Genomic DNA, 26,222 nt, shown 5'->3' on the forward strand with positions numbered 1-26,222 from the left:
AGTCACTTGCTCTTTGACAAAGGAGCTAAAACCATCCAGTGTCTTTATATTTAGTATGCACATTTTGTAGACATTGTACATTTGAATCTTTTTAAGGTTCCATTTAAAAAATCTATACATTTTAATTGAAGAATTTAGTCTATTAATGTTCAATATAACTATTATTATATTTGTATCTAAATAAACTATTTTATTATGTGCTTTCTGATAGTTTCTTTTATTCTTTTTGTTGTTATTCTACTTATACTATCTTTTGAAGTGTTATTAAATAATTAAAACTCATTATATATACTTTGAACTTTTACATTAGACTAGAGGTTTTTCCACAATTCATAGTTCACACATAACAATTCATATTGTTCCATTTTACATAAAATATTGAAACTTATATAGATTTTTATCCTTCACACTCAGGCTTTTGTAATATAAATGTTTTATGCATTTATATCTACAATATAAATTTAACAAGTATTGTAAAAGTCTTTTCTTGCTCCAATCTATTCCTCCCTTTTTCTCCTTATTACATGTTAAAAATGTTTCAACTTAGTCTTTCTCAGTTTTTAAATTCTGTCTCAGTTTTCACATTAGATTCTATTTTACTCTCCAAGACATTTACTCTTTATTCTTGCATCACAAGTCAATATTAGTTAAGCTTGTCTAGTGACAATTTTACTTTACATACTATTCCTGCTTAACCCCCAACTCCAGTTCTTCTGTATGCCTGTTTTTATTTCCTTCCTTGACTGGCTATCATCATGTACTGTGGTATGGAAGTATAAGTTCTCTGTTAAACTGCTTTTGTTTCATCAAAATAGAAAACCCTAACTAAGACAAAAAGAACATTATACATTTAATATTCTAAGAAAATAAAACAAAAAAAATCACCTCAGCATAGTCATGGTAAATTGCTAAACTGAATTTTAATAATACTCTAATATGGAGACTTACAGTACAAGTTAGCAAGAAATATGACTAACCTTTTTTTCAGACTGTCCACCTCTTTTCTTTGGTAAGACAATTTTAATAGTAATGCCCTTCTTCGTGGCTGAAGTATCTCCAGTAGGCTTAGTTTGTCCTGCTTTATTGCTGGTCTTTGGTACTTCTTGTACAATGCATGTTTTTCGTGGAGACTTTCTTGAAGATTGAGCCCCTTTGAAGGTGGAAGACTTTGGTTTCCCAGAGGTAGAAGACTTTGGTTGTTCAGAGGAAGAAGGTGGTGTTTTCTCTGTACTACTCACACTAAGAGCTGAGAATAAAGCTTAGCAAAGAAAATAAAAGAAAATGATACAGTAAAAACAACTTCTGGTAACTGATTACCTCTAAAACTTCCAAAAGATTATTCATGAAAATTATTTTATACAAGATCCAAACTGGCAAAATTAGAGACTAGGAGACTCATAAATGTCTACTTTAAAAATCTCTATTTTACTAAACTAAAATGTCTAAAAGAAATCAACAAATTTCTTGAAATATAAAATCAAAATAAATAAAGAAAAAGCAAATATATCTAAATGGATTCATAACCCATAATGAGATAGAAGCAGTAACAAAGGGAAAAAATATCTGTAGCAACTAAAATTATCCCAGGGTCAGATGGATTCAGCATAGAATTCTACTATACGTCCAAAGAAGAATTAATGACAACAGTCCTCAAAGTATTCTGCAAAAAACCAAATTTCTAAATTCTTCTTATAAGGCCACCTATACTCTGGATACTAAATAAAGACTCAACCAAAATAAAAGCACAGAACAATATCCATTATGAATATACATGAATAAAATCTCAATAAATTATTACAAACTAAATTCAAGAACACATCAAAAAGACTGTCCACCATCAAGTCAGTTTCATAGCAGAGATGCAGGATATGTAAAGTAATAAACAGATTAAAGGATAGAAACCACACAAAGTTACAGAAAAGGACTTTGAAACTTCACTCCTGATACAAATCTTGAAGAGATCAGAAATACAAGGGTATTTCTAAACATAATTAAGGCTATTTATAACAAGCTCATAAACAACATCCTTTCTAAATGTGGAAATTATTTAAAAATCCACATAGGTCACTCTTTCTATACCTGTTCAATTTAGTGTCTAAGTCTTAGCTAGATCATGAAAAGACCATGATCACAATGGTAGTAGATTGTGGAGCTTAAAAAAAAAGGGGGGGGGGGGTTGATCAAAATATCCTCATTTGAAGAAGATATAATTTTATATGTAAAAAACTTCCAAGACTACACCAAGGAACTTCTATAGATGATAAATATATTCAAAATAGCAGGATATAATATGAATACACAAAATTTAGCCTCCATTTTATACCAATGACAAAGAAAAAAGGTAAACAAATTATAAAAATAAGTAACAGCATGCCATTTAACAATTACCTCAAAAAGATATTAGAATAAGTCAAATGAAGCAAATAAAAGACTTGCATAATAAATAATTTAAGAAACAAAGGCTCCCCATGCTCCTGGATCAGGCTGGATAAATGTTGTGAAAAGGGCTACCCTACAAAAAAAAACCTATACATTCAATGTAATCCCCATCAGAATTCTAACATAATTCTTTACAGGATTAATATAATCTTCAATTTCATATGGAAATATGCACATAAATCCCAGATAGCTAAAACAATCACACACAACAGATGAACTGATAAAAGATTACCCTTCCTGATTTTAAGCTATACTACAGAGCTATATTAATACAAACAGCATGATGCTGGCATAAAAGTAGACACAATGAACAATATTATAAAGTTAAAGAAAGACATAAAAATAAGCCTACACATCTAAGTCAATTTTTTGAAAGATAACAAAGGGGATATAATATGAAGCCTAAAAAGCTCACCTCCTGTAACCAGGCAGGTCCCCAAGGGAATGGATAAGGACACCAACGCACCCAAAACACTTTCGAACCAAAAAATTTCCCCTCTACAAGAAAGTCGGGGACGAAGATGAAACAGAGACTGAAAGAATGGCTGAGAACTGGCCAACTTGAGACCCATCCCATGGGTAAGCAGCAATACATGACACTATTAAGGATGCTATTATGCTTGCAGACAGTAATCTAGCATAATTGTCCTTAGAAACTCTACCCAGCAGATGACTGAAACAGATACAGAGACTCACAGCCTATACGCTTAAACACGATGTCATAAGAAAGTACTTTTTGAGTAGAACACAGTAGGTCATAAATTAAAATAAAAAATTAATAAATGGGAGCCCATGAAGCTAAGAAGCTTGTATATAGCAAAGGACACAATGATTTGAACAAAAAGGAACATGCAATGCAAAGAAACACTTTACCAACTGTAAAGCTTACAGAGGAATAGCATATCTAGAATATACAAATAACTAAAAGAGCTAATCACCAAGAAAACAATTACCTTATTTTAAAAAGAGGTAAATGATATAGGACAAAATGAATTTCTCAAAAGATGAAATGCAAGAGGCTGAGAACCACTTTGAAAATGTTCATATGCTCCAATATCTAACAAGGACATATGTTCCACCATGTTCATAGCAGCCTTATTTATAATAGCCAGAAGCTGGAAAGAACCCAGATGTTCTTCATCTGAGTGCCTCTAGAAAGAAACTGAAGTGAGCATACACTAGCATCTTGACAGCACAGCTTAAAGCTCTAGAACAAAAAGAAGCAGATACACCCAAGAGGAGTAGACAACAGGAAATAATCAAATTCAGAGCAGAAATTAACCAAATAGAAACAAAAAGAACCATACAAGGAATCAACAAAACCAGGAACTGGTTCTTTTTGAAAAATAACAAGATCAAAAAACCCTTAGCCAGACTAACTAGAAGGCAAAGAGAGAGTGTCCAAATTAAAATCAGAAATCAATGGGGAGACATAACAATAGAAACCGAGGAAATTGAAGAAACCAGCAGATTCTACTACAAAAGCCAATACTCAACAAAACTGGAAAATCTGGAGGAAATGGATAAATTTCTAGATGGATACCAGATACCAAAGTCAAACCAGGACTAGATAAACAACCTCAACAATCCCATAACACCTGAAGAAATAGAAGCAGTCAGCAAGACTCCCAAACAAAAAAAAAAAAGTCTAGGACCAGATGGGTTCAGTGCAGAATTCTATCAGACATTTACTGATAACCTAATACCAGTACTCTCCAAACTATTCCACAAAATAGAGTCAGATGGAACACTTACCAACTCATTCTTTAAATCAACTCTCATAACAAAGCCACACAAAGACCCTACAAGGAAAGAGAACTTCAGACCAATTTCACTTATGAACATTGATGCAAAAATCTCAGTAAAATTCTTGCAAACCGAATCCAAGAACATATAAAAACGATCGTTCACCATGATCTAGTTGGCTTCATCCCTGGGATGCAGGGATGGTTTAACATACAGAAACCTATCAATGTAATCTATCATATAAACAAACTAAAAAAAAAAAAAAAAACACACACACACAAACCACAGGGTCAACTCACTAGATGCTGAGAAAGCATTGGACAAACTTCAACACCCCTTCATGGTAAGTCTTGGAAAGAGCAGGAATCCAAGGCCCATACCTAAACATAATAAAAGCTATATACAGCAAACCAATACACAACATCAAACTAAATGGTGAGAAACTTGAAGCAATCCCACAAAAATCAGTAACTAGACAAAGATGCACATTCTCCCCCTACCTATTCAACATAGTACTGGAAATCCTGGCCAGAGCAATTAGACAGCAAAAGGAAATCAAAGGGACACAAATTGGAAAGGAAGAAGTAAAAATATCACTGTTTGCAGATGACATGATAGTATACTTAAGTGACCCCAAAAACACATCAGCGAACTTTTACAACAATAAAAACAACTTCAGCAAAGTGGCTGGCTATAAAATTAACTCATAACACATCAGTAGCCTTCCTCTACTCAAAGGACAAACATGGGAACGAAATTAGGGAAAAGATACCCTTCACAATAGTCACAAACAATTTGAAATGCCTTGGTGTGACCCTAACTAAGCAAGTGAAGGACCTGTATGACAAGAATTTCAAATCTCTGAAGAAGGAAAATGAAGATCTCTGAAGATGGAAAGATTTCCCATGCTCATAAACTGGAAGGATCAACATTGTAAAATGACCATCTTACCAAAAGCAATCTACAGATTCAATGCAATCCCCTTCAAAATTCCAACTTGATTCTTCATGGAGTGGGAAAGAGCAATTTGCAAATTCATCTGGAATAACAAAAAACTTAGAATATCGAAATCTGCCCTCAAGGACAAGAGAACATCTACGGAAATCACTATCCCTGACCTCAAGGTATATTACAAAGCAACTGTGTTAAAAACCACATGGTACTGGAAGATTATAGGCAGCTAAATCAACGGAACCGAATTCAGAACCAAAAGGAATGCTCACACATATGGTCACTTGATTTTTGACAAAGGAGTTGTAACATTCAATGGAAAAAGGACAGCCTCTTCAACAAATGTTGTTGGTTCAACTGACACTCAGCATGCAGAAGAATGAATAGACCCTTTCTTATCTCCTTGTACAAAGCTCAAGTACAAGTGAATCAAAGTTCTACACATAAAACCAGGTACATTGAAACAATTAGAAGAGAAAGTGGGGAAAACCTTAGAACACATAAGCACAGGAGAAATTTTCATGAACAGAACACTAATGGCTTATGCTCTAAGGTCAAAGATTAACAAATGGGACTTAATGAGATGGCAAAGTTTCTGTAAGAATAAGGAGACTATGGAAAAAAAAATCAGCCAACAGATTGGAAAAAGATCTTTACTAATCCCACATCTGATAGAGGTCTAGTATCCAATATATACAAAGAACTCAAAAAGTTAGACTCCAGAGAATCAAATAATCTTATTAAAAATGGGGTACAGAGCTAAACAAAGAATATCAATTGAGGAATATTGAATGACTGAGAAGCACCTATGGAAGTGTTCAACATCCTTAGTTGTCATAGAAATGGAAATCAAAACAACACTGGGATTCCACCTCACACAAGTCAGAATGGCTAACATAAAAAACTCAGATGACTGCAGATGCTGGCAAGGATATGGAGAAAGAGGAACACTCCTTCACTGTTGGTGGGGTTGTAAGCTGGTATAACCACTCTGGAAATCAGTGTGTGGTTCCTCAGAAAAGTGGACATAGTACTACCTTAAGACCCAGTTATTCCACTTCTGGGCATATACCCCAAAGATGCTCCAACATACAATAAGGACACATGCTCCACTATGTTCATAGCAGCCTTATTTATAATAGCCAGAAGCTGGAAAGAACCCAGATGTCCTTCAGTAGATGAATGGATACAGAAATTGTGCTATATTTACACAATGGAATACTACTCAGCTATTAGAAACAATGAGTTTATGAAATTCCTAGGAAAATGGATGTCTAGAGAATATCATCTTGAGTGAGGTAACCCAGTCACAAAAGAACAGACACAATATACAGTCATTTATAATTTGATACTAGCCCCAGAAAGCTCTGAATTCCTAAGAAACAACTCACAGACTATATGAAGCTCCCCCCCAAAAAAAGAGCCAAAAAGTGGAAGCCTTAGTCCTTCTTATAAAAAAAAAGCAGTAAGTGTATAGCACCCTCTCAGAGTGGGGTACATCTAGACCTTAATTCATTAATAACTCAAGAGCTAAGAAGACAGCCTTGTGGCAAGTTTTGGTAGTTAAAAATGCTTGAAATCTGTACATTTATCTTTGTTTTGTAAAATAAAGGTGTTAAAAAAATCTAAAAAAGTTTTACTATTTCCATGTTATGTTTTACTTTACATATACTTTATTATTATTGTAAATAGTAAGATTTCAATGTATACTATCAAACCTTTTAAAAAATCAAGTACTGGCAAAATATATTCATATACTTTTATGCTAAAATGATTTTAATAATTTGTACGTATCCCTTTTTAATGAAGTTGTCAGAAAAAAATGGAAGTAGCCATTAAAAAAAAAGGGAGAACAAAACCTGGGAGGAAATACAAGGTCAAATAGAGGAACAGGAATTAAAGAAAAATCATTCAGACGCTGCCTCACCTGGGGATCCACCCCATATGCAGCCACCAAACCCAACCGCTATTGCTGATGCCAAGAAGGGTTTACTGTCAGGAATCAGACATGGATGCCTCCTCAGAGGCTCTCTCAGAATCATACAGATACAGATTAGGATGTTTGCAGTTGAACATCAGATTGAACATGGGGACCCCAATTAAAAAGGTAGAGAAAGGACTGAAATAGCTGAAAGATTTTCACTCTCATGGGAAAAACAACATCATCATCAACCAAGGCACTGAGTTGGAAAGGGTGGTTGGGGGAGAGAGCTTCTTCATGGAAACAAGTTGGCGGGGAGGCAGTGGGGAAAATATTTGAAATGTAAATAAAGAGAATATCTAATAAAAATTTTTAAAATAGAAAATGATCATACATACCAGGAAGCACATATAAACTCACCTTATACTACTCTGTCCAAGATTAATAATACAAATGATAGCTTATGCTCTCAAGGATATAGGGGAAAGAGAATACTCATCCAGTGCTGGTAAAAGTGCAAACTTGTAAGGCCACTATGGAAATCAGTGTGGTGGTTCCTCAGAAAGATAAAAATATAGCTCAAGGTCCAGCTATGCTACTCTTGGATATATACAGAAAAGACTTTCCATCCTACTACTGAGATCCCTGCAGATCCATGTTCACTACTGCTCTGGTCATAATAATTAGAAATTTATAAAAGCTTGGATCTTTATCAACCAATGAATGGATAATGAAAATGTAATATATTAACACAATATAGTATTATTCAACTGTTAAGAAAAATGAAATTGTAAAATTTGTACATATACTGTTAAATTTATGGAAAAAAAATCATCCACATTTAGGTAATACAGACCCAGAGTGAAATACACTACATATGTTAGCTTTTATTTTTTAGATATGTATTACTTGTATAATACCACAAAGGTTAAGGAGGCAGAGGACCAGCATAGAGGATAGGATCTTCTAAGGAAGGAAAACAAAATGTTATAAAGGGGAAAATAGACAAACACAATTAAAGGGGGTGGGAGAGGAGAGGGGAAAATAGAGGGGGTAATTAAGAAGAAAAATTAATACAAGAAAAGCTTCTTGATAAAGTCAAATAGAGCCAACTGTAATAAAAGCTTCCAGAAATAAGAACAATACACAATCTTGACAGCACAAGCTACCAAAACCAAACTTAGTACCTAAAAAATGGGTTACCACTATTTGAAATGTTGGCCAAAGGAGTCTAATAGACGCCACATCTAATACTATAGGCAACTGCCAATAGTACTGATTTTCTTATACAACTTGAGTGTAAAAATCTCAAAAGTACTTTTGATTTGCTGAACACACCACATACTATGTCAAGGAGCATGGAAAAATAGATGACATACACATGAAAGCTTCATTTCAACTGGCTATATTCTAGAGTATGAAAAGATGTTATACACACTACCAGAGAAGAAAAGGGACCACAATTTCAACAAGTTATAAACTTAGCAAGCGACAATAACCATCTGCCTGCAAGATATACCCACTGGCACGATAGTGGCATAATTTGGGGGGAGGTAATGAAACATATTTGGGTTCCATCCTATGGAACCCAAATTAATATTGGTAATGAGGCAAAGAACCTGTGACAAGATAGCTCAAATGTTTTAGGTAAAATCCTGCTAGCATCATTCTGTAAGTGAACAGAGTATATAAAATGACTTGTTATGAGTGACATACTTCTAATGATTACGAATGTTCAATAATCATTGTGATTTACTCAGCGCTTCTCAAAGAAGCTTCTTGCAATGGTAATAATCAAAGAGACCTACAACTTGACCACCTGCATAGAGTGAGAGACATTGGAGTGCTCCATCATACATAAGATATCTGTATCACTCCCATGACCTCAAAGTATAGTTATCTATGTGGAAGATCAGACAAAAAGACACTTAACCAGAAGTAGAAAAAGAATTTTATGAATGAGTCATTTTAGGAAGCAACAGAGAAGCACACTTGCAAACTAACCAAGAAAATGAAACCATGCACAGGACCTACATTAGCTCAAGCCAGACAAAATCCCAGCATGGATGAGGTAAAGTAGATACAATGCCCAAGCCCTTACCTAAGAATCTATACTTAAAATTCATAGCTACTCTTAATAAAAAAAAGTTTCTTCAATAGACTGACATGGTGCCTATCAACCACAATCTATGGCAGCAACAATGTTCAGTAGTATGTAAACACAAATTAAGCACCTTTTAAAAAACACTTTTTGCTAAGAAAGAAAAAGAACATGATATCCTATACTAATAAGGATAAAAAAGACAATGAAGAAGTGGGGAAACACAGTAAGATCAAAATATAATGTATAAATTTTTAAAATAAATTAAATCATTAAAAACAAAAAAATTTAAACAAAAATGTCAGTCAAAATGACATTTTATGTACAGTAACTTTTTATAATCAGAAACAAATTATCTAAAGAGATGAATTTATTAGAATAGCCAACAAATTTGATTTAGAACAGAGAAATTTCTATCAATTTATCACTGTTATGTTTTGTATTTGTTTATTTTTAAACAAAACCCCTGTCCTTTCTGAAAACAATATGCTATTATCCGATAGTGAGGAATCATCTTGAAAATCAAGATAAGAAAACAAAGCAAAGCAATCACCTGGCATTGCTTCTTCATCTGCTAAGAATTGGGCTTGGTCTTTCCGAGATTTGGAGACTCTTTTGCCCTTAGGTTTTTTCTCATCTTTGTTGAGTTATGAAATAAAAAACAAAAATTATGTACATTTAAAGCTAGAACACATTATCTTCAACTATACATGCTATAATAACGTTTTAATGCAACATACTCTTGAAAAAACTAACATTATGGCACATGATATGCGTTTGCAAACTCATAGGAAGAACAACAATATCAACTATCCAATTCAGAGCCTCCAAAGCTTCCAGGAAAAAAAACCACCAACCAAAGGGTACAAAAAGAGTATGCATAGCTCCAGCATAGATATGTTGCAGAGTATTGTCTTATCTTGTATCACTGGGAGGGTAGCCCTTCTGTGGAGGCATGATGACTCAGGATAGGGGAAAACTAGGACACTGAGCAATGAGTGGGTGGGCTGGTGAAAGAGCACCTCATAGAGGCAGGGAGAAGGGAATAGGGGGATGTGGAGGCAGATAACATTTAAAATGAAAATAAATAAAATAACCAACAAAAAACAATGTATAAGATGACATGATAGCTCTAAGAATGCAGTAGTAGCATGCACACCTAAGCAATAATCAAAAATGTCTTTTCTTGGACATAGAATCCACTCAACACGAGGTAAAACATGACTGGTACTAGAAAGCCAGTTTAAAATTTAGTCTTAGAGAAGTGATGGTTATTGGAGGACAATCTGTAACAACTAATTTAACTGAAGAAAGATAGGCCACAACAAAAATCTGTAAAGATTTGTCCTTATACAGGTAACTATAGCCTTCACCCTTCATCCAGAAAATGTGGCACAGACAGGGACCATTAGGATAAATTACAACCAATCAAAACAGAGGGTGGTGGAAACGAATCAGCATGGATTATCTAAAGAACACTCTTTCACATATGTTAAGGCTCAGAGAACACTGGCCAATAGAGGCAGAAAGCCTGTAAAAAGCCAGAAAGTGAAGGAGATTGCTCTAAAACTGTGTCTCCTAGTAATATCAGAAGAAACACATATGAAATCTCATCAACATAATTGCCAAAACATGAGCTAAACAAGAATGATACCAATACATATTCAAACTGGACATAGAAATGCTTATAAAGCCTCAAATCCACACAAAAGACTATATAAAACTGAAGAAAGCTGGGAAAGGGAAATAGGATGCAGTTAAGAGGTCAACAATTCACTGTTTGGTGTGACAAAACTACCCCAATGTAAACATACATACAGGTACTTTCATATAGACTGAACACTTTATATTTAAGACTATATATATATATATACACACACACACACACACATATATATATTCTTTAGAGCAAGAGGTGGCAATTAGTGATAAAAGAGCCCAAACACTTTGGAAGAGAGATGGAAAGGTATATAGAAGGGTTCAAGAAAGAAAAGGTTAGGAGATTGGTTGAAATTAAAATATAATCTCAAAAAATAAAGTTTTCTCTTTTAACAACATGAAATAAAAAGGATAAATTCCTAAAAGTCAAATGTGACATAGCACAGTGAAAAATTCTATGAATTATTTTGCTACATTTTGTATTTGTTTTCCTAGTAAAAAAAATAAGTATTTTGATCTAAAAATATAAGACCATTTTGCAATCTATAAAAAGCATCTTGTAAATTAATATGGAAAAACAAAAAAAGGAAATCACCTGGACCTGCTGCTCCAAAATGAAATGGTATGGCTTGATCTTTCCAAGGCTTGGTGATTCTTTTGCCCTTGGGTTTTTTCTCAGCTTTGTTGAGTTATGAAATGGAAAAAAAGTATGTACATTTAAAGTTAGAACACATTATATCTTGATATATATGACAAATAATAAAGATTTTAATATAGCATAGTCATAGAAGAGTTCCAATCTTGCTCTGATGAGATGTCCAAATGACTACCATGGAATTGGTAACTATTAAGATGAAGTAGTGACACATAATCCTTAACAATAACCAAAGACTCTTTATTTGATTTAAGACCCAATAAAAAAGAAAGTCAACATATCTGGTTATGGAAACCCAGTTAAAACACTGTGTAGGGATGTTATAAGTTTGGGAGGCAAATCTACAACACTAATTTACTACACTATCATAATCCCTAACATCCTTCTATAAATATTGTATTTATAGCCAAAGTTAACTATAGTCTTCATTGTTCAATAGGAAAACATCTGATTGTCAAAAACAGGGATGATTATAATAAAAGAAAACCTTGAAAAAGAGAGTGCAGGTATACAGCCAGAATGAATACATCAAAAGAACACTCCTGTCAATAGTGTAAAACTACATTGCCTCAGAAACACTGCTTAACACACACACACACACACACACACACACACACACACACACACACACACAGCCCAATTAGACAGAGAAAAACACATGCAGAATCAAACCTACACAAACGACTATATAAAACTGAGAAAAACTGGGAAAGGGAGAGATGGGAATCCTCAAGGAAGAACACAACTCGATTCTTCCAGGTACCACAAATCCAACCGTAAAAACACTTGTATATTCCTATGGACTGATCAGGTTACAATTAAGAATATATTTGTATGAAGATATTCTCAAATACAGGCACTAACTATGAGATAAGAGCCATAAATTTGTCAAAGAGAGAGGGGAAAATGAGAAATTTTGAAAGGAATTTGATTTAGGATACTCAAAAATCCAATAATTTACCATTGAGATGCTACTTCCTTTTGATTTCTTAGAAAAAGAGAATTAACAGAAAACATCACACTAGAATTTAACACGCAGTGAATAAATAACGAATATCATAATAAATTCAAAAGAAAACAGAGCAATCACCTGGGGCTGCTCCTTGATCTACAAAAAGACTGGGACCTTCTGTCCATGTAGTGGTGACTGCTTTGTCCTTGCGTTTTTTCTCAACTGTATCGAGGCATGAAATGAAAATGAGAAATTATTTACATGTAAAGTTAGAGCATGTGGCTTAATCCACTATACTTTCACAATAATAAAGATTAGTAACACTTTTGCACATACTCTAATAGAGCCGTGTCATAATATAGACGATCACCATGTTCACATTACATGTCACAATGCCCATCATTCATACATCACTTGGAGGGACAGCATGCCTGCTGCTGGAAACACAACTAGTATCTCTGTGCTTGTAAGTCATGGTTACTGAAGAAGAATCTAAACTTGCTAATGTACTATATCAGGAAAATCCCTAAAAACAATGTATAAACACCCTCCTTACACCCAAAGATAACTGTAGTCTTTCCTGATCACCCAGAAAACTTTTCTTGGAAACAGACAGAAACAACTACAGAAAACCACAACCAATCAAAGCAGAGAGTGCTGTATACCAATCAGGATGGATATATCTATAGAACATTACAGCAGCTAAGCAAAGGATCAGGGAACTTGCTCAAGAGATGGCAGAAATATTGTAAAGAGCCAGAGGATCAGGAAGTCTGCTGCAAGACTCTGTCTGCTAGTACTATCAAGAGCAACACATAAAAATCCCAACAACACCAGTACCAAATGAGAGTAGAACAAAACTGAGAGCAATATGTACACACACATAAACACAAACACACACACACACACACACACACACACACACACACACACACACTAGACAGAGAAAAGCATGTGAGGCTTCAATCTTACACAAAGAAATATATAAAACTGAGGGGATCTGAGAAAGGAAGTTGTGGGACTACCAGAAGACAAGCACACCAACTCAGGGTAAGGTATCACAAACCCAGAAAAATAAAACAAATATGTTCACATGGGTACATTCATATACCCTTAAATAGGCTGAGTATGTTATAGATAAGATTACATGTGTACATAAATATTCTTAAAGGCAAGCACTAAGTGTGAGAAAAGCGGACATGAATTTTGAGAAGGGAAGGAGATCAAAGGGAGACTTTGAAAGAAAAAAAGGATGAAATTAAATCATAATAGGGAAAAATCTAATTCTCCAATAGGATGAACTTAGTAAAGTAAAACAAAAAATTTGAATTAGCACTGTCAAATTTTTAGCAATTTACCATTATGCTACTTTTTACAACTGTTTGTTATAAAATAGAGATTTTTCTAATGGAAAACATAGCACTACTATCCAACAAATAGCAAATATATTACAAAAAACATAGACTAATACACAGAAGAACAGAGCAATCACCTGGGGCAGCTCCTTGATCTGCAAAAAGTATGGATTGTCCTGTCCAAGATGTGGTGAAGGTTTTGCCCTTGTGGTATATCTCAGCTTTAATAAGGTATAAGAAAAAAAAAAAAACTAAAAGTTATCCACATGTAAACCTAGAACATAAACATTCACACACACACACACACACACACACACACACACAAACACACATACATATTCTAGGTTCTATGTATATAGATAGGCATATACACGTTCTTACATAAATTAAAAAAGTAATACTTGAAAATATATATGTATACAGTCATTAATAAATAATGAAGCAGTAATGATTTTAGAAGACAGAAGAATTAGAGGATAAATAAAAGTTTTTTGAAAGGAGAAAAAGAAATGAAAGTTGAAATTAAATCATAATCAAAATGGAATTGAATTCTACAAAAGAAAGAACTTATAAAAATTTAATTTAGAAAAGTAAAAATTTATACTAATTTATCATTGTAGTACTTCTAGAGATTTTTAAGGTTTCTAATTCCTAAAAACATTATATGATTTATGAAACTAACAAAAATTATGAAAAATATAAATTCATAAACAAACAAACAACAAAAAAAAAGAATAGAGCAATCACCTGGAGCTGATCCTTGATCTGCAAAAACTCTGGGATATTCACTAAGAGGGTAGGGGATTATTTTGCCCTTGTGTTTTTTTTCAGCTTTATTGAGGTATGAAATGAAAAACAGAAATTATTTACATACATGTAAAGCTAGAACATGTGGTTTAATACACTATGTCTTCACAATAATAAAGATTACAAACTCCTTTGAACATGCTCTAACAGAGCCTTATCATAATATAGACAATCACTACATTCACATGACATGTCACAATCCCCATCATATATACATCACTTGGAGGGACAGCATGCCTGCTGCTGGAAACACAACTAGTATCTCTGTGCTTGTAAAGTCATGGTTACTGAAGAAGAATCTAAAATTGCTAATTTGCTATATAAGCAAAATCCCTAAAAACAATGTATAAACACTGTCCTTATACCCAAAGATAACTTTAGTCTTTAATGTTAACCAAAAAAACTTTTTTTTTTTTAGCAAGAGACAGAAACAACTGCAGAAAACAACCCTTCATAACACAGCATGTTGTAGACTTGTTAGAATGGATATATCTGCAGAACATTACTGCCTAAAGGGTTAAGGCTTAGGAAACACTGCTCAAAAGATGAAAAAGAGTGTAAAGAGCAAGAGAGTCAGGGAGTTTGCTCTAAGTCTATGTTTTCTAGTAATATCCAGAGCAACACATAAAATACCACCAATGTCAATACCCAAATATGAATTGAAAAAATAAATCACAGCAACACATATACAAAGTAGACAGAGAAAAAATCATGTGAGTCCTCTACCCTACACAAAGGACTATATAAAACTGAGAAGATGTGGGAAAGGGAGATATAGGAACAACCATGGAAAAGCACAGTGATTCATGGTAAGGTCTACAAATCAAGACAGAAACACACACACAAACACAACCACGCTTAAATAGGCTAAACAAGTAATAGGTAAGAATGTATGTATACATAGATATTCTTAAATTCAAGCAAAAACAGTGAGAAAAGGGTCATGAATTTGCAGACAAGGATAGGATCAAAGAGAGATTTTGTAAGAAAGATTTGAAGAAAATTATGGATTGAATCATAATCAGTAAATAATTTAATAGGATGAACTTATTTTAAGAGAAAATTTGACATAGCACAGTGAAAATTTCAACCAATTTACTATTGTGTTTCTTCACATATTTCTTTTCTTAGAAAAATAGTACACTACACTCTTATTCAATATACAGAAAATATATTGTGAATAATATTGATTAATAAACAAAAAGAACAAAGCAATCACCTGGGGCTGCTTCTTCATCTGAAAAAAGATAGGGATCTTCAGTCCATGGGTTGGTAACTGTTTTGCCCTTGTGTTTTTTCTCAGCTTTATTGAGGTATGAAATGAAAAACAGAAATTATTTACATACATGTAAAGCTAGATCATGTGGTTAAATACACTATGTCTTCACAATAATAAAGATTAGTAACTCCTATGCACATGCTCTAATAGAGCCGTTTCATAATATAGACTCTCACCATGTTCACATGACATGTCACAATGTCCATCTTTTACACTTCACTTGGAGGGACAGCATGCCTGCTGCTGGAAATACAACTAGTATCTCTGTGCTTGTAACTCATGGTTACTGAAGAAGAATCTAAAATTGCTAATTTGCTATATCAGCAAAATCCCTAAAAACAATGTATAAACACTGTCCTTATACCAAAAGATAACTTTAGTCTTTAATGTTAACCAAGAAAACTTTTTTTTTTTTTTTAGCAAGAGACAGAAACAACTGCAGAAAACAACCCTTCATAACACAGCATGTTGTAGACTTGTTAGAATGGATATATCTGCAGAACATTACTGCCTAAAGGGTTAAGGCTTAGGAAACACTGCTCAAAAGGTGAAAAAGAGTGTAAAGAGCAAGAGAGTCAGGGAGTTTGCTCTAAGTCTATGTTTTCTAGTAATATCCAGAGCAACACATAAAATACCACCAATGTCAATACCCAAATATGAATTGAAAAAATAAATCACAGCAACACATATACAAAGTAGACAGAGAAAAAATCATGTGAGTTCTCTACCCTACACAAAGGACTATATAAAACTGAGAAGATGTGGGAAAGGGAGATATAGGAACAACCATGGAAAAGCACAGTGATTCATGGTAAGGTCTACAAATCAAGACAGAAACACACACACAAACACAACCACGCTTAAATAGGCTAAACAAGTAATAGGTAAGAATGTATGTATACATAGATATTCTTAAATTCAAGCAAAAACAGTGAGAAAAGGGTCATGAATTTGCAGACAAAGATAGGATCAAAGAGATTTTGTAAGAAAGATTTGAAGAAAATTATGGATTGAATCATAATCAGTAAATAATTTAATAGGATGAACTTATTTTAAGAGAAAATTTGACATAGCACAGTGAAAATTTCAACCAATTTACTATTGTGTTTCTTCACGTATTTCTTTTCTTAGAAAAATAGTACACTACACTCTTATTCAATATACAGAAAATGTATTGTGAATAATATTGATTAATAAACAAAAAAACAAAGCAATCACCTGGGGCTGCTTCTTCATCTGCAAAAAGATAGGGATCTTCAGTCCAAGGGTTGGTGACTGTTTTGCCCTTGTGTTTTTTCTCAGCTTTATTGAGGTATGAAATGAAAAACAGAAATAATTTACATGTAAAGCTAGAACATGTGGTTTATTCAACTATATCTTCACAATAATAAAAATTACTAACTCCTTTGAACGTGCTCTAATAGAGCCTTGTCATAATATAAACTATCACCATGTTCACATGACATGTCACAATGCCATCCATTTACACTTCACTTGGAGAGACTGCATACCTGCTGCTGGAAACACAGCTAGAATCTCTGTGCTTATAAAGTCATGGTTACTGAAGAAGAATCTACAATTGCTAATTTGCTATATCAGCAAAATCCCTATAAACAATGTATAAACATTGTCCTTATACCTAAAGATAGCTGTAGTCTTTCCTGATCACCCGGAAAACTTTTCTTTGCAACAGACAGAAACATCTGCAGGAAAACAAAACCAATCAAAGCAGAGAGTGCTGTATCCAATCAGGATGGATATATCTATAGAACTTTACTGCATCTAAGCTAAGGATCAGGGAACTTGCTTAAGTGATGGCACAAAGATTCCAAAGAGCCAGAGCGTCAGGGAATTTGCTCTAATACTGTCTCTCCTAGTAATATCCAGAGCAACACATAAAATACCACCAATGTCAATAACCATATATGAACTGAAAAAATGACAGCAATACATATACAAAATGGACAGAGCAAAGAATAAAGTGAGACCTTGCTCTACACAAATACTGTATAAACCTTAGGAGATCTGAGAAAGAAAGAGGTAAATTAATCAGTGAAAAGCACAGTGATTCATTGTAACATCTACAAACCAAGAGAAAAACAATTGTACACAATCAATCTCTCTCTCCACCCCCTTCTTTCAGACACAGACACACAGGCACAGAGTGTTTCTTTTTGTATTTGTTTTCCTAGAGAAAAAAAAAAACTTTCCACCTGAACACATCTTAATCATATTCAATATGCAGAAAATATACTGTGAGTAATATTGATTTAATAAAAATAGAACAAAGCAATCACCTGGGGCTGCTCCTTGATCTGAAAAAAGTCTGGGATCTTCAGTCCAAGGAGTGGTGACTGCTTTCCCCTTGCGTTTTTTCTTAGCTTTATTGAGGTACGAAATGAAAAACAGAAATTATTTACATGTAAGGCTAGAACATGTGGTTTAATCCATTATGTCTTCACAATAATAAAGATTAGTAACTCCTATGCACATGCTCTAATAGAGCCGTTTCATAATATAGACTCTCACCATGTTCACATGACATGTCACAATGTCCATCTTTTATACTTCACTTGGAGGGACAGCATGCTTGCTGCTGGAAATATAGTATCTCTGTGCTTGTAACTCATGGTTACTGAAGAAGAATCTAAAATTGCTAATTTGCTATATCAGCAAAATCCCTAAAAACAATGTATAAACACTGTCCTTATACCCAAAGATAACTTTAGTCTTTAATGTTAACCAAGAAAACTTTTTTTTTTTTTTAGCAAGAGACAGAAACAACTGCAGAAAACAACCCTTCATAACACAGCATGTTGTAGACTTGTTAGAATGGATATATCTGCAGAACATTACTGCCTAAAGGGTTAAGGCTTAGGAAACACTGCTCAAAAGGTGAAAAAGAGTGTAAAGAGCAAGAGAGTCAGGGAGTTTGCTCTAAGTCTATGTTTTCTAGTAATATCCAGAGCAACACACAAAATACCACCAATGTCAATACCCAAATATGAATTGAAAAAATAAATCACAGCAACACATATACAAAGTAGACAGAGAAAAAAATCATGTGAGTCCTCTACCCTACACAAAGGACTATATAAAACTGAGAAGATGTGGGAAAGGGAGATATAGGAACAACCATGGAAAAGCACAGTGATTCATGGTAAGGTCTACAAATCAAGACAGAAACACACACACAAACACAACCACGCTTAAATAGGCTAAACAAGTAATAGGTAAGAATGTATGTATACATAGATATTCTTAAATTCAAGCAGAAACAGTGAGAAAAGGGTCATGAATTTGCAGACATGGATAGGATCAAAGAGAGATTTTGTAAGAAAGATTTGAAGAAAATTATGGATTGAATCATAATCAGTAAATAATTTAATAGGATGAACTTATTTTAAGAGAAAATTTGACATAGCACAGTGAAAATTTCAACCAATTTACTATTGTGTTTTTCACGTAATTCTTTTCTTAGAAAAATAGTACACTACACTCTTATTCAATATACAGAAAATATATTGTGAATAATATTGATTAATAAACAAAAAGAACAAAGCAATCACCTGGGGCTGCTTCTTCATCTGCAAAAAGATAGGGATCTTCAGTCCAAGGGTTAGTGACTGTTTTGCCCTTGTGTTTTTTCTCAGCTTTATTGAGGTATGAAATGAAAAACAGAAATAATTTACATGTAAAGCTAGAACATGTGGTTTATACACTATGTCTTCACAATAATAAAGATTACAGACTCCTTTGAACGTGCTCTAATAGAGCCTTGTCATAATATAAACTATCACCATGTTCACATGACATGTCACAATGCCATCCATTTACACTTCACTTGGAGAGACTGCATACCTGCTGCTGGAAACACAGCTAGAATCTCTGTGCTTATAAAGTCATGGTTACTGAAGAAGAATCTAAAATTGCTAATTTGCTATATCAGCAAAATCCCTATAAACAATGTATAAACATTGTCCTTATACCTAAAGATAGCTGTAGTCTTTCCTGATCACCCGGAAAACTTTTCTTTGCAACAGACAGAAACATCTGCAGGAAAACAAAACCAATCAAAGCAGAGAGTGCTGTATCCAATCAGGATGGATATATCTATAGAACTTTACTGCATCTAAGCTAAGGATCAGGGAACTTGCTTAAGTGATGGCACAAAGATTCCAAAGAGCCAGAGCGTCAGGGAATTTGCTCTAATACTGTCTCTCCTAGTAATATCCAGAGCAACACATAAAATACCACCAATGTCAATAACCATATATGAACTGAAAAAATGACAGCAATACATATACAAAATGGACAGAGCAAAGAATAAAGTGAGACCTTGCTCTACACAAATACTGTATAAACCTTAGGAGATCTGAGAAAGAAAGAGGTAAATTAATCAGTGAAAAGCACAGTGATTCATTGTAACATCTACAAACCAAGAGAAAAACAATTGTACACAATCAATCTCTCTCTCCACCCCCTTCTTTCAGACACAGACACACAGGCACAGAGTGTTTCTTTTTGTATTTGTTTTCCTAGAGAAAAAAAAAAACTTTCCACCTGAACACATCTTAATCATATTCAATATGCAGAAAATATACTGTGAGTAATATTGATTTAATAAAAATAGAACAAAGCAATCACCTGGGGCGGCTCCTTGTTCTGAAAAAAGTCTGGGATCTTCAGTCCAAGGAGTGGTGACTGCTTTCCCCTTGCGTTTTTTCTTAGCTTTATTGAGGTACGAAATGAAAAACAGAAATTATTTACATGTAAGGCTAGAACATGTGGTTTAATCCATTATGTCTTCACAATAATAAAGATTAGTAACTCCTATGCACATGCTCTAATAGAGCCGTTTCATAATATAGACTCTCACCATGTTCACATGACATGTCACAATGTCCTTCTTTTACACTTCACTTGGAGGGACAGTATGCCTGCTGCTGGAAATACAACTAGTATCTCTGTGCTTGTAACTAATGGTTACTGAAGAAGAATCTAAAATTGCTAATTTACTGTATCAGGAAAATCCCTAAAAACAATGTACAAACACCCTCCTTATACCCAAAGATAACTAGTCTTTAGTGTTCACCCAGAAAACTTTTCTTTGCAACAGACAGAGACAACTGGAGGAAAACAAAATCAATCAAAGCAGAGAATGCTGTATCTAATCAGGATTGATAAATCTATATGTTACTGGACCTAATATAAGGATCAAAGAACTTGCTTAAGTGATGGCAAAAAGATCGCAAAGAGCTAGAGAGTCAGATAATTTGCTCTAATACTGTGTGTCCTAAAAATATTCAGAGCAACACATAAAATACGATCAATGCCAATACCCAAATATGAAATGAAAAAATGACTGCAACATATATACAAACTGGACAGAGAAAAGGATGAAAGGAGACATCGCTCTACATTAAGGACTGTATAAATCTGAGGAGATCTGGGAAAGAATGAAAGAGGTGGAAACAATCAGGGAAAAGCACAGCGATTCATTGTAACATCTATAAACCAAGTAAGAAACACACACATAAACAATCAATCTCTCTCCAACCCCCTCTCTCAGACACAGACACACAATCACACAAACACTTAAATAGGCTGAACAGGTTATAGGTTAAGAATGAATGGAAGTGTACATGGATATTCTTAAATTCAAGCATGAACTGAAAAAGAACCATGAATTTTTAAAAGAAAATAAAGGATCAATGAGAGTTTAAAAGGAAGAAAGGACAAGAACAAAAATTCAAAATAAATCATAATAAGGATGAAATCTAATTCTCTAAAATGATGAACTAACTACTTATAAGAAAAAAAAATTGATATTGCACACTGAAAATTTCTACCAATTTACCATTGTGTTTCTTTTTGTATTTGTTTTCTTAGAAAAAAAATCTTTCTACCTGAACACATCTTAATCTTATTTAATATGCAGAAAATATACTGTGAGTAATATTGATTTTATTAATGATAGAACAATGCAATCACCTGGGAATGATTCTTGATCTGCAAAAAGTCTGGGATCTTCAGTCCAAGGGTTGGTGACTGCTTTATCCTTGCGTTTTTTCTCAGCTTTATGGAGTTATAGAATGAAAAAACAAAATTATTTACATGTAAAGCTAGAACATGTGGTTTAATCCACTATGTCTTCCCAATAATAAAGATTACTAACTCCTGTGCACAAGCTCTATTAGAGGTTGTCATAATATAGACTATCACCATGTTCACATGACATGTCACAATGCCCATCATTTATACTTCACTTGGAGGGACAGAATACCTCTTGCTGGAAACATAGGTAGAATTTATGTGCTCATAAAGTCATGGTTACTGAAGAAGAATCTAAAATTCCTAATTTGTTATATCAGCAAATTCCTAAAAACAAGTTATAAATAGTCCTTATACAGAAAGATAAATCTTTACTGGTCACCCAGAAAAAAATTTCTTAGCAACAGAGACATCTTCAGGAAACCAAAACCAATCAAAGCAGAGATTGTTGTATTCAAGTGGAAAAGGCAGTCTTCCACTTCAGTGGAGCTGGAACTCTGGCATATAGACTCTGGTTCTGCCCAAACAGCCCTTGTGCGGGGACCAAATGCTCAGGCCCTTTGGTATCTGGAACAGCAGAGATCCAGGGACATAGGCCTGGTGAGACTGAGCTGTTAGAAACCAAAGCGCAGAGAGGGCTAGGCTGAGCACGGGGAAAACGTGCTCAGTGGAGCTGGAACTAGGGATATATGGACTCCTTCTCAACCCGAAAAAACCCTGGCTCAAAACCTAAACATACAGGCCCACTGTATGGCACAGGACCTTGTCAGTGGGAGCTGGGGTTTGCCCTGGAAAGACAGTATTTGAAGTTCAATTCTACAGACCCACTTACACTTGGTCCAGAAAGGAGTCTGACATATAGGCCCAGAGAGAGCACATTGGGTATAATCAGAGAACAGAAAGTACTGTGCTATCAGTAAAAGGGTCCATTGTGGCCTAGAGAAAGACTCAGGTCTCTGCCAGTAGTACTCAGGACCTGGGGGCACAGGGCTGATCTACCAGAACAGTCTCACAAAGACAACCACATCTGAGCCCACAAAGACAGAGCTGAGTTACTGCTACCAGAACTCCCTGCTTGTACACCAAAAGGCAAACACTCAGAAGCCGTTTTCTTCTGAAAACATGGGCCAGGCCTTCAGGTCCACGGGTGAGACAGGTACCAATCACTGACAACAAGACAAGGTATAATCACAGAAAAAAAGATGGCAAGAGGAAAACGAAAGAATGTAAACAATAGAAACCAAGACAACCTGGTAACATCAAAACCCAGCTCTCCCATCACAGCAGCAGTGGAACGCCAAACACTCCAGAAAAGGAAGACTTAGACCTGAAATCATATCTCAAGACAATGATGGAGATCTTTAAGAAGAGCATGAATAACTCCCTTAAATAAGTAGGGGAGAAAAACCATAAAAAATAGAAGCTTTTAAATAAGAAACATGAAAAACACCCAAAGAAATCAAAAGAACTAGAGGAAAACAGAACCATAGAGATGAAGGATTTGAAAATGGAAATAGAAACAATAAAGAAAACACAAAAAGAGACAACCCTGGAGATAAAAAACCTAAAAAAAAAAAAATAAATAAACGAGGAGTCACAGATACAAGCATCTCCATGAGACTACAAGAGATGGAAAAGAAAATCTCAGGGGCCAAAGACAACATTGAAAACATAAAACATTTAGAGAAGATGAAAATCCCAAAAATCTTCTACCCCCAAATGTCCAGGAGATCCAGGAAAGAATGACAAGACCAAACCTAAGGCTAATAGGATTATAAGAGGGAGAAGAATATCAACTAACATGAACAGTAAATATCTTCAACAGAATCATAGAAGAAAACTGCCTTACTCTTAAGAATGAGATGACCACGTGTATAAAAGGAGCCTACAGAATTCCAAATAGAGTAGACTGGAAAAGAAATTCTACCCGACACATAATAGTAAAAATGACAAGGGTTCAATTCTAATCAAAGAAAAATACTAAAAGCAGTAAGGGGAAAAGGTCATGTAACATATAAAGGCAGACCAATCAGAATTACACCCAACTTCTCAACAGAGACTACAAAAGCTAGAAGATCCTGAACAGACATCATACAGACCCTAAGAGAGCACAAATGTCAGCCCAGGCTGCTATACTCAGCAAAACTCTCAATCGCAATAGATGGAGAGACCAAGATATTCCAGGACAAAACTAAACTTACACAATATCTGAAAACAAATCCAGCCCTACAAAGAATAATAGATGGAAAACCCAACACAAGGAAGAAAACTACATTCTAGAAAAAACAAGAAAATAACTAAGCAAAAAAACCAAAGAAGAAAGACACTCAGACATAATCCTATATCTAAAAGCAAAAATAGGAGGAAACAGCAACCAGTATTCCTTAATATCTGTTAACATAAATCGACTCAATTCCCCAATAAATTGACATATGCTATCAGACTGGATACATAAACAGAAACCAGCATTTTGCTGCATAAAGGAAATTCATCTCAGAGACAAAGACAGACACTATCTCAGAGTAAAAGGCTGAGAAAAAACCTTCCAAGCAAAGGTCCCAAGAAACAAGCTGGAAACGCCACTCTAATATCGAATAAAGTAGACTTTCAACCAAAGTTATCAAAAAAGATAAAGAAGGATACTTTTTGCTCATTACAGGGAAAATTTATCAGGAGGAACTCTTAATCCTTAACATATATGCTCAAAATACAAGAGCACCCATATTCATTAAAAAAAAACCCACAAAAGCTCAAAAAATACACTGCATCACACACAATAATTGGAGGAGACTTCAACACCCCACTCTCATCAATGGACAGATCATAAAAGCAGAAAATGAACAAGGATGCAGTGAAACAATCAAAGGTTACATATCAATTGGAATCAATTGACAACTACAGAATATTTTATCCTAAAACCAAAAGAACACACCTTCTCAGCACCTCATGGCACTTTTTCCAAAACCGACCATATACTTGGTCACAAAATAAGTCTCAATAGATATAAGAAGATTGAAATATTCCCATGCATCCTATCTGATCACCATGGACTAAGGATATTCTTTAATAGCAACAAAGACAACAAAAAGCCCATGTACACATGGAAGCTGAACAGTGCTCTATAAACAATAGCATTGTCAAAGAAGAAATAAAGAAATTAATGATTTTCAAGAATTTAATGAAAAAGACTGCACAACATGCCCAAACCTATGGGATACAATGAAAGCAGTACTAAGAAGAAAACTCATAGCTCTGATTGACTTGAGAAAGAAACTGGAGAGAATATACACTAGCAATGTAACAGCACAGTCCAAAGCTCTAGAACAAAATAAAAGAAGAAACACTCAAGAGGAGTAGAGAGCAGGAAATAATCAAACTCAGAGCAGAAATTAACCAAATAGAAACAAAAAGAACTATTCAAGGAATCAACAAAACTAAGAGCTGGTTCTTTGAGAAACTTAACAAGATTGATAAACCCTTAGCCAGACTAAATAGATGGCAAAGGGAGAGTATCTAAATTAACAAAATCAAAAATGAAAGTGGAGACATAATAACTGAAACTGAGGAAATTCAAGAAATAATCAGATTCTACTACAAAAGCCTATACTCAACAAATTGGAAAACCTGGAGGAAATGGATGAATTCCTATACAGATACCAGATACTAAAGTTAAACAAGGACCAGGTAAACCATCTAAATAATCCCATAACACGAAAAGAAATAGAAGCAGCAATTAAAAACCTCACCAAAAAAAGCCCAGAACCAGATGGAATTATTCCAGAATTCTATCAGACATTTATTGATGACCTAATACCAATAATATCCAAACTATTCCACAAAATAGAGCCAGATGGAACACTACCCAACTCATTCTTTGAATCCACAATAACTTTCATTCCTAAACCACACAAAGACCATACAAAGAAAGAGAACTTCAGACCAATCTTCCGTATTAACATTGATGCAAAAATACTCAACATAATCCTTGCAAACCGAATACAAGAATACATCAAAACAATCATTCACCATGATCAAGTAAGTTTCATCTCTGGGATGCATGGATTGTTTAATATACAGAAATCCATCAAGGTAATCCACCATATAAACAAACTCAAAGAAAACAACCACAGGAATATCTTACTAGATGCTGGGAAATCATTTGACAAAATTCAATACCCCTGCATATTAAAATTCTTAGAAAGAACAGGAATCCAAGGCCCATCCCTAAACATAATAAAAAGCAATATACAGCAAAGAAATAGCCAACATCAAACTAATCTGCGAGAAACTTGAAGCAATCCCA

At 34.4% G+C, this 26,222-nt stretch overlaps 1 protein-coding gene across 1 annotated transcript in view; it reads right to left on the bottom strand.

Moving 5' to 3' along the window:
• The window catches only part of SCML2 (Scm polycomb group protein like 2), a gene marked incomplete at both ends in the record, with an annotated part of 113,581 nt that overhangs the window by 18,175 nt on the left and 69,184 nt on the right, over positions 1 to 26,222 (bottom strand). Inside the window, 6 exons of the mRNA XM_080910052.1 lie at positions 978 to 1,258; positions 9,712 to 9,795; positions 18,163 to 18,246; positions 19,435 to 19,518; positions 20,513 to 20,596; positions 21,860 to 21,943. Of these exons, the coding sequence (XP_080766178.1) occupies positions 978 to 1,258; positions 9,712 to 9,795; positions 18,163 to 18,246; positions 19,435 to 19,518; positions 20,513 to 20,596; positions 21,860 to 21,943 (701 nt within the window). The remainder of the gene's footprint in view (positions 1 to 977; positions 1,259 to 9,711; positions 9,796 to 18,162; positions 18,247 to 19,434; positions 19,519 to 20,512; positions 20,597 to 21,859; positions 21,944 to 26,222) is intronic.

The sequence above is a fragment of the Micromys minutus genome (genome assembly GCF_963924665.1).
Source record: "Micromys minutus genome assembly, chromosome: X".
In the NCBI taxonomy this organism is placed as follows: domain Eukaryota; kingdom Metazoa; phylum Chordata; class Mammalia; order Rodentia; family Muridae; genus Micromys; species Micromys minutus.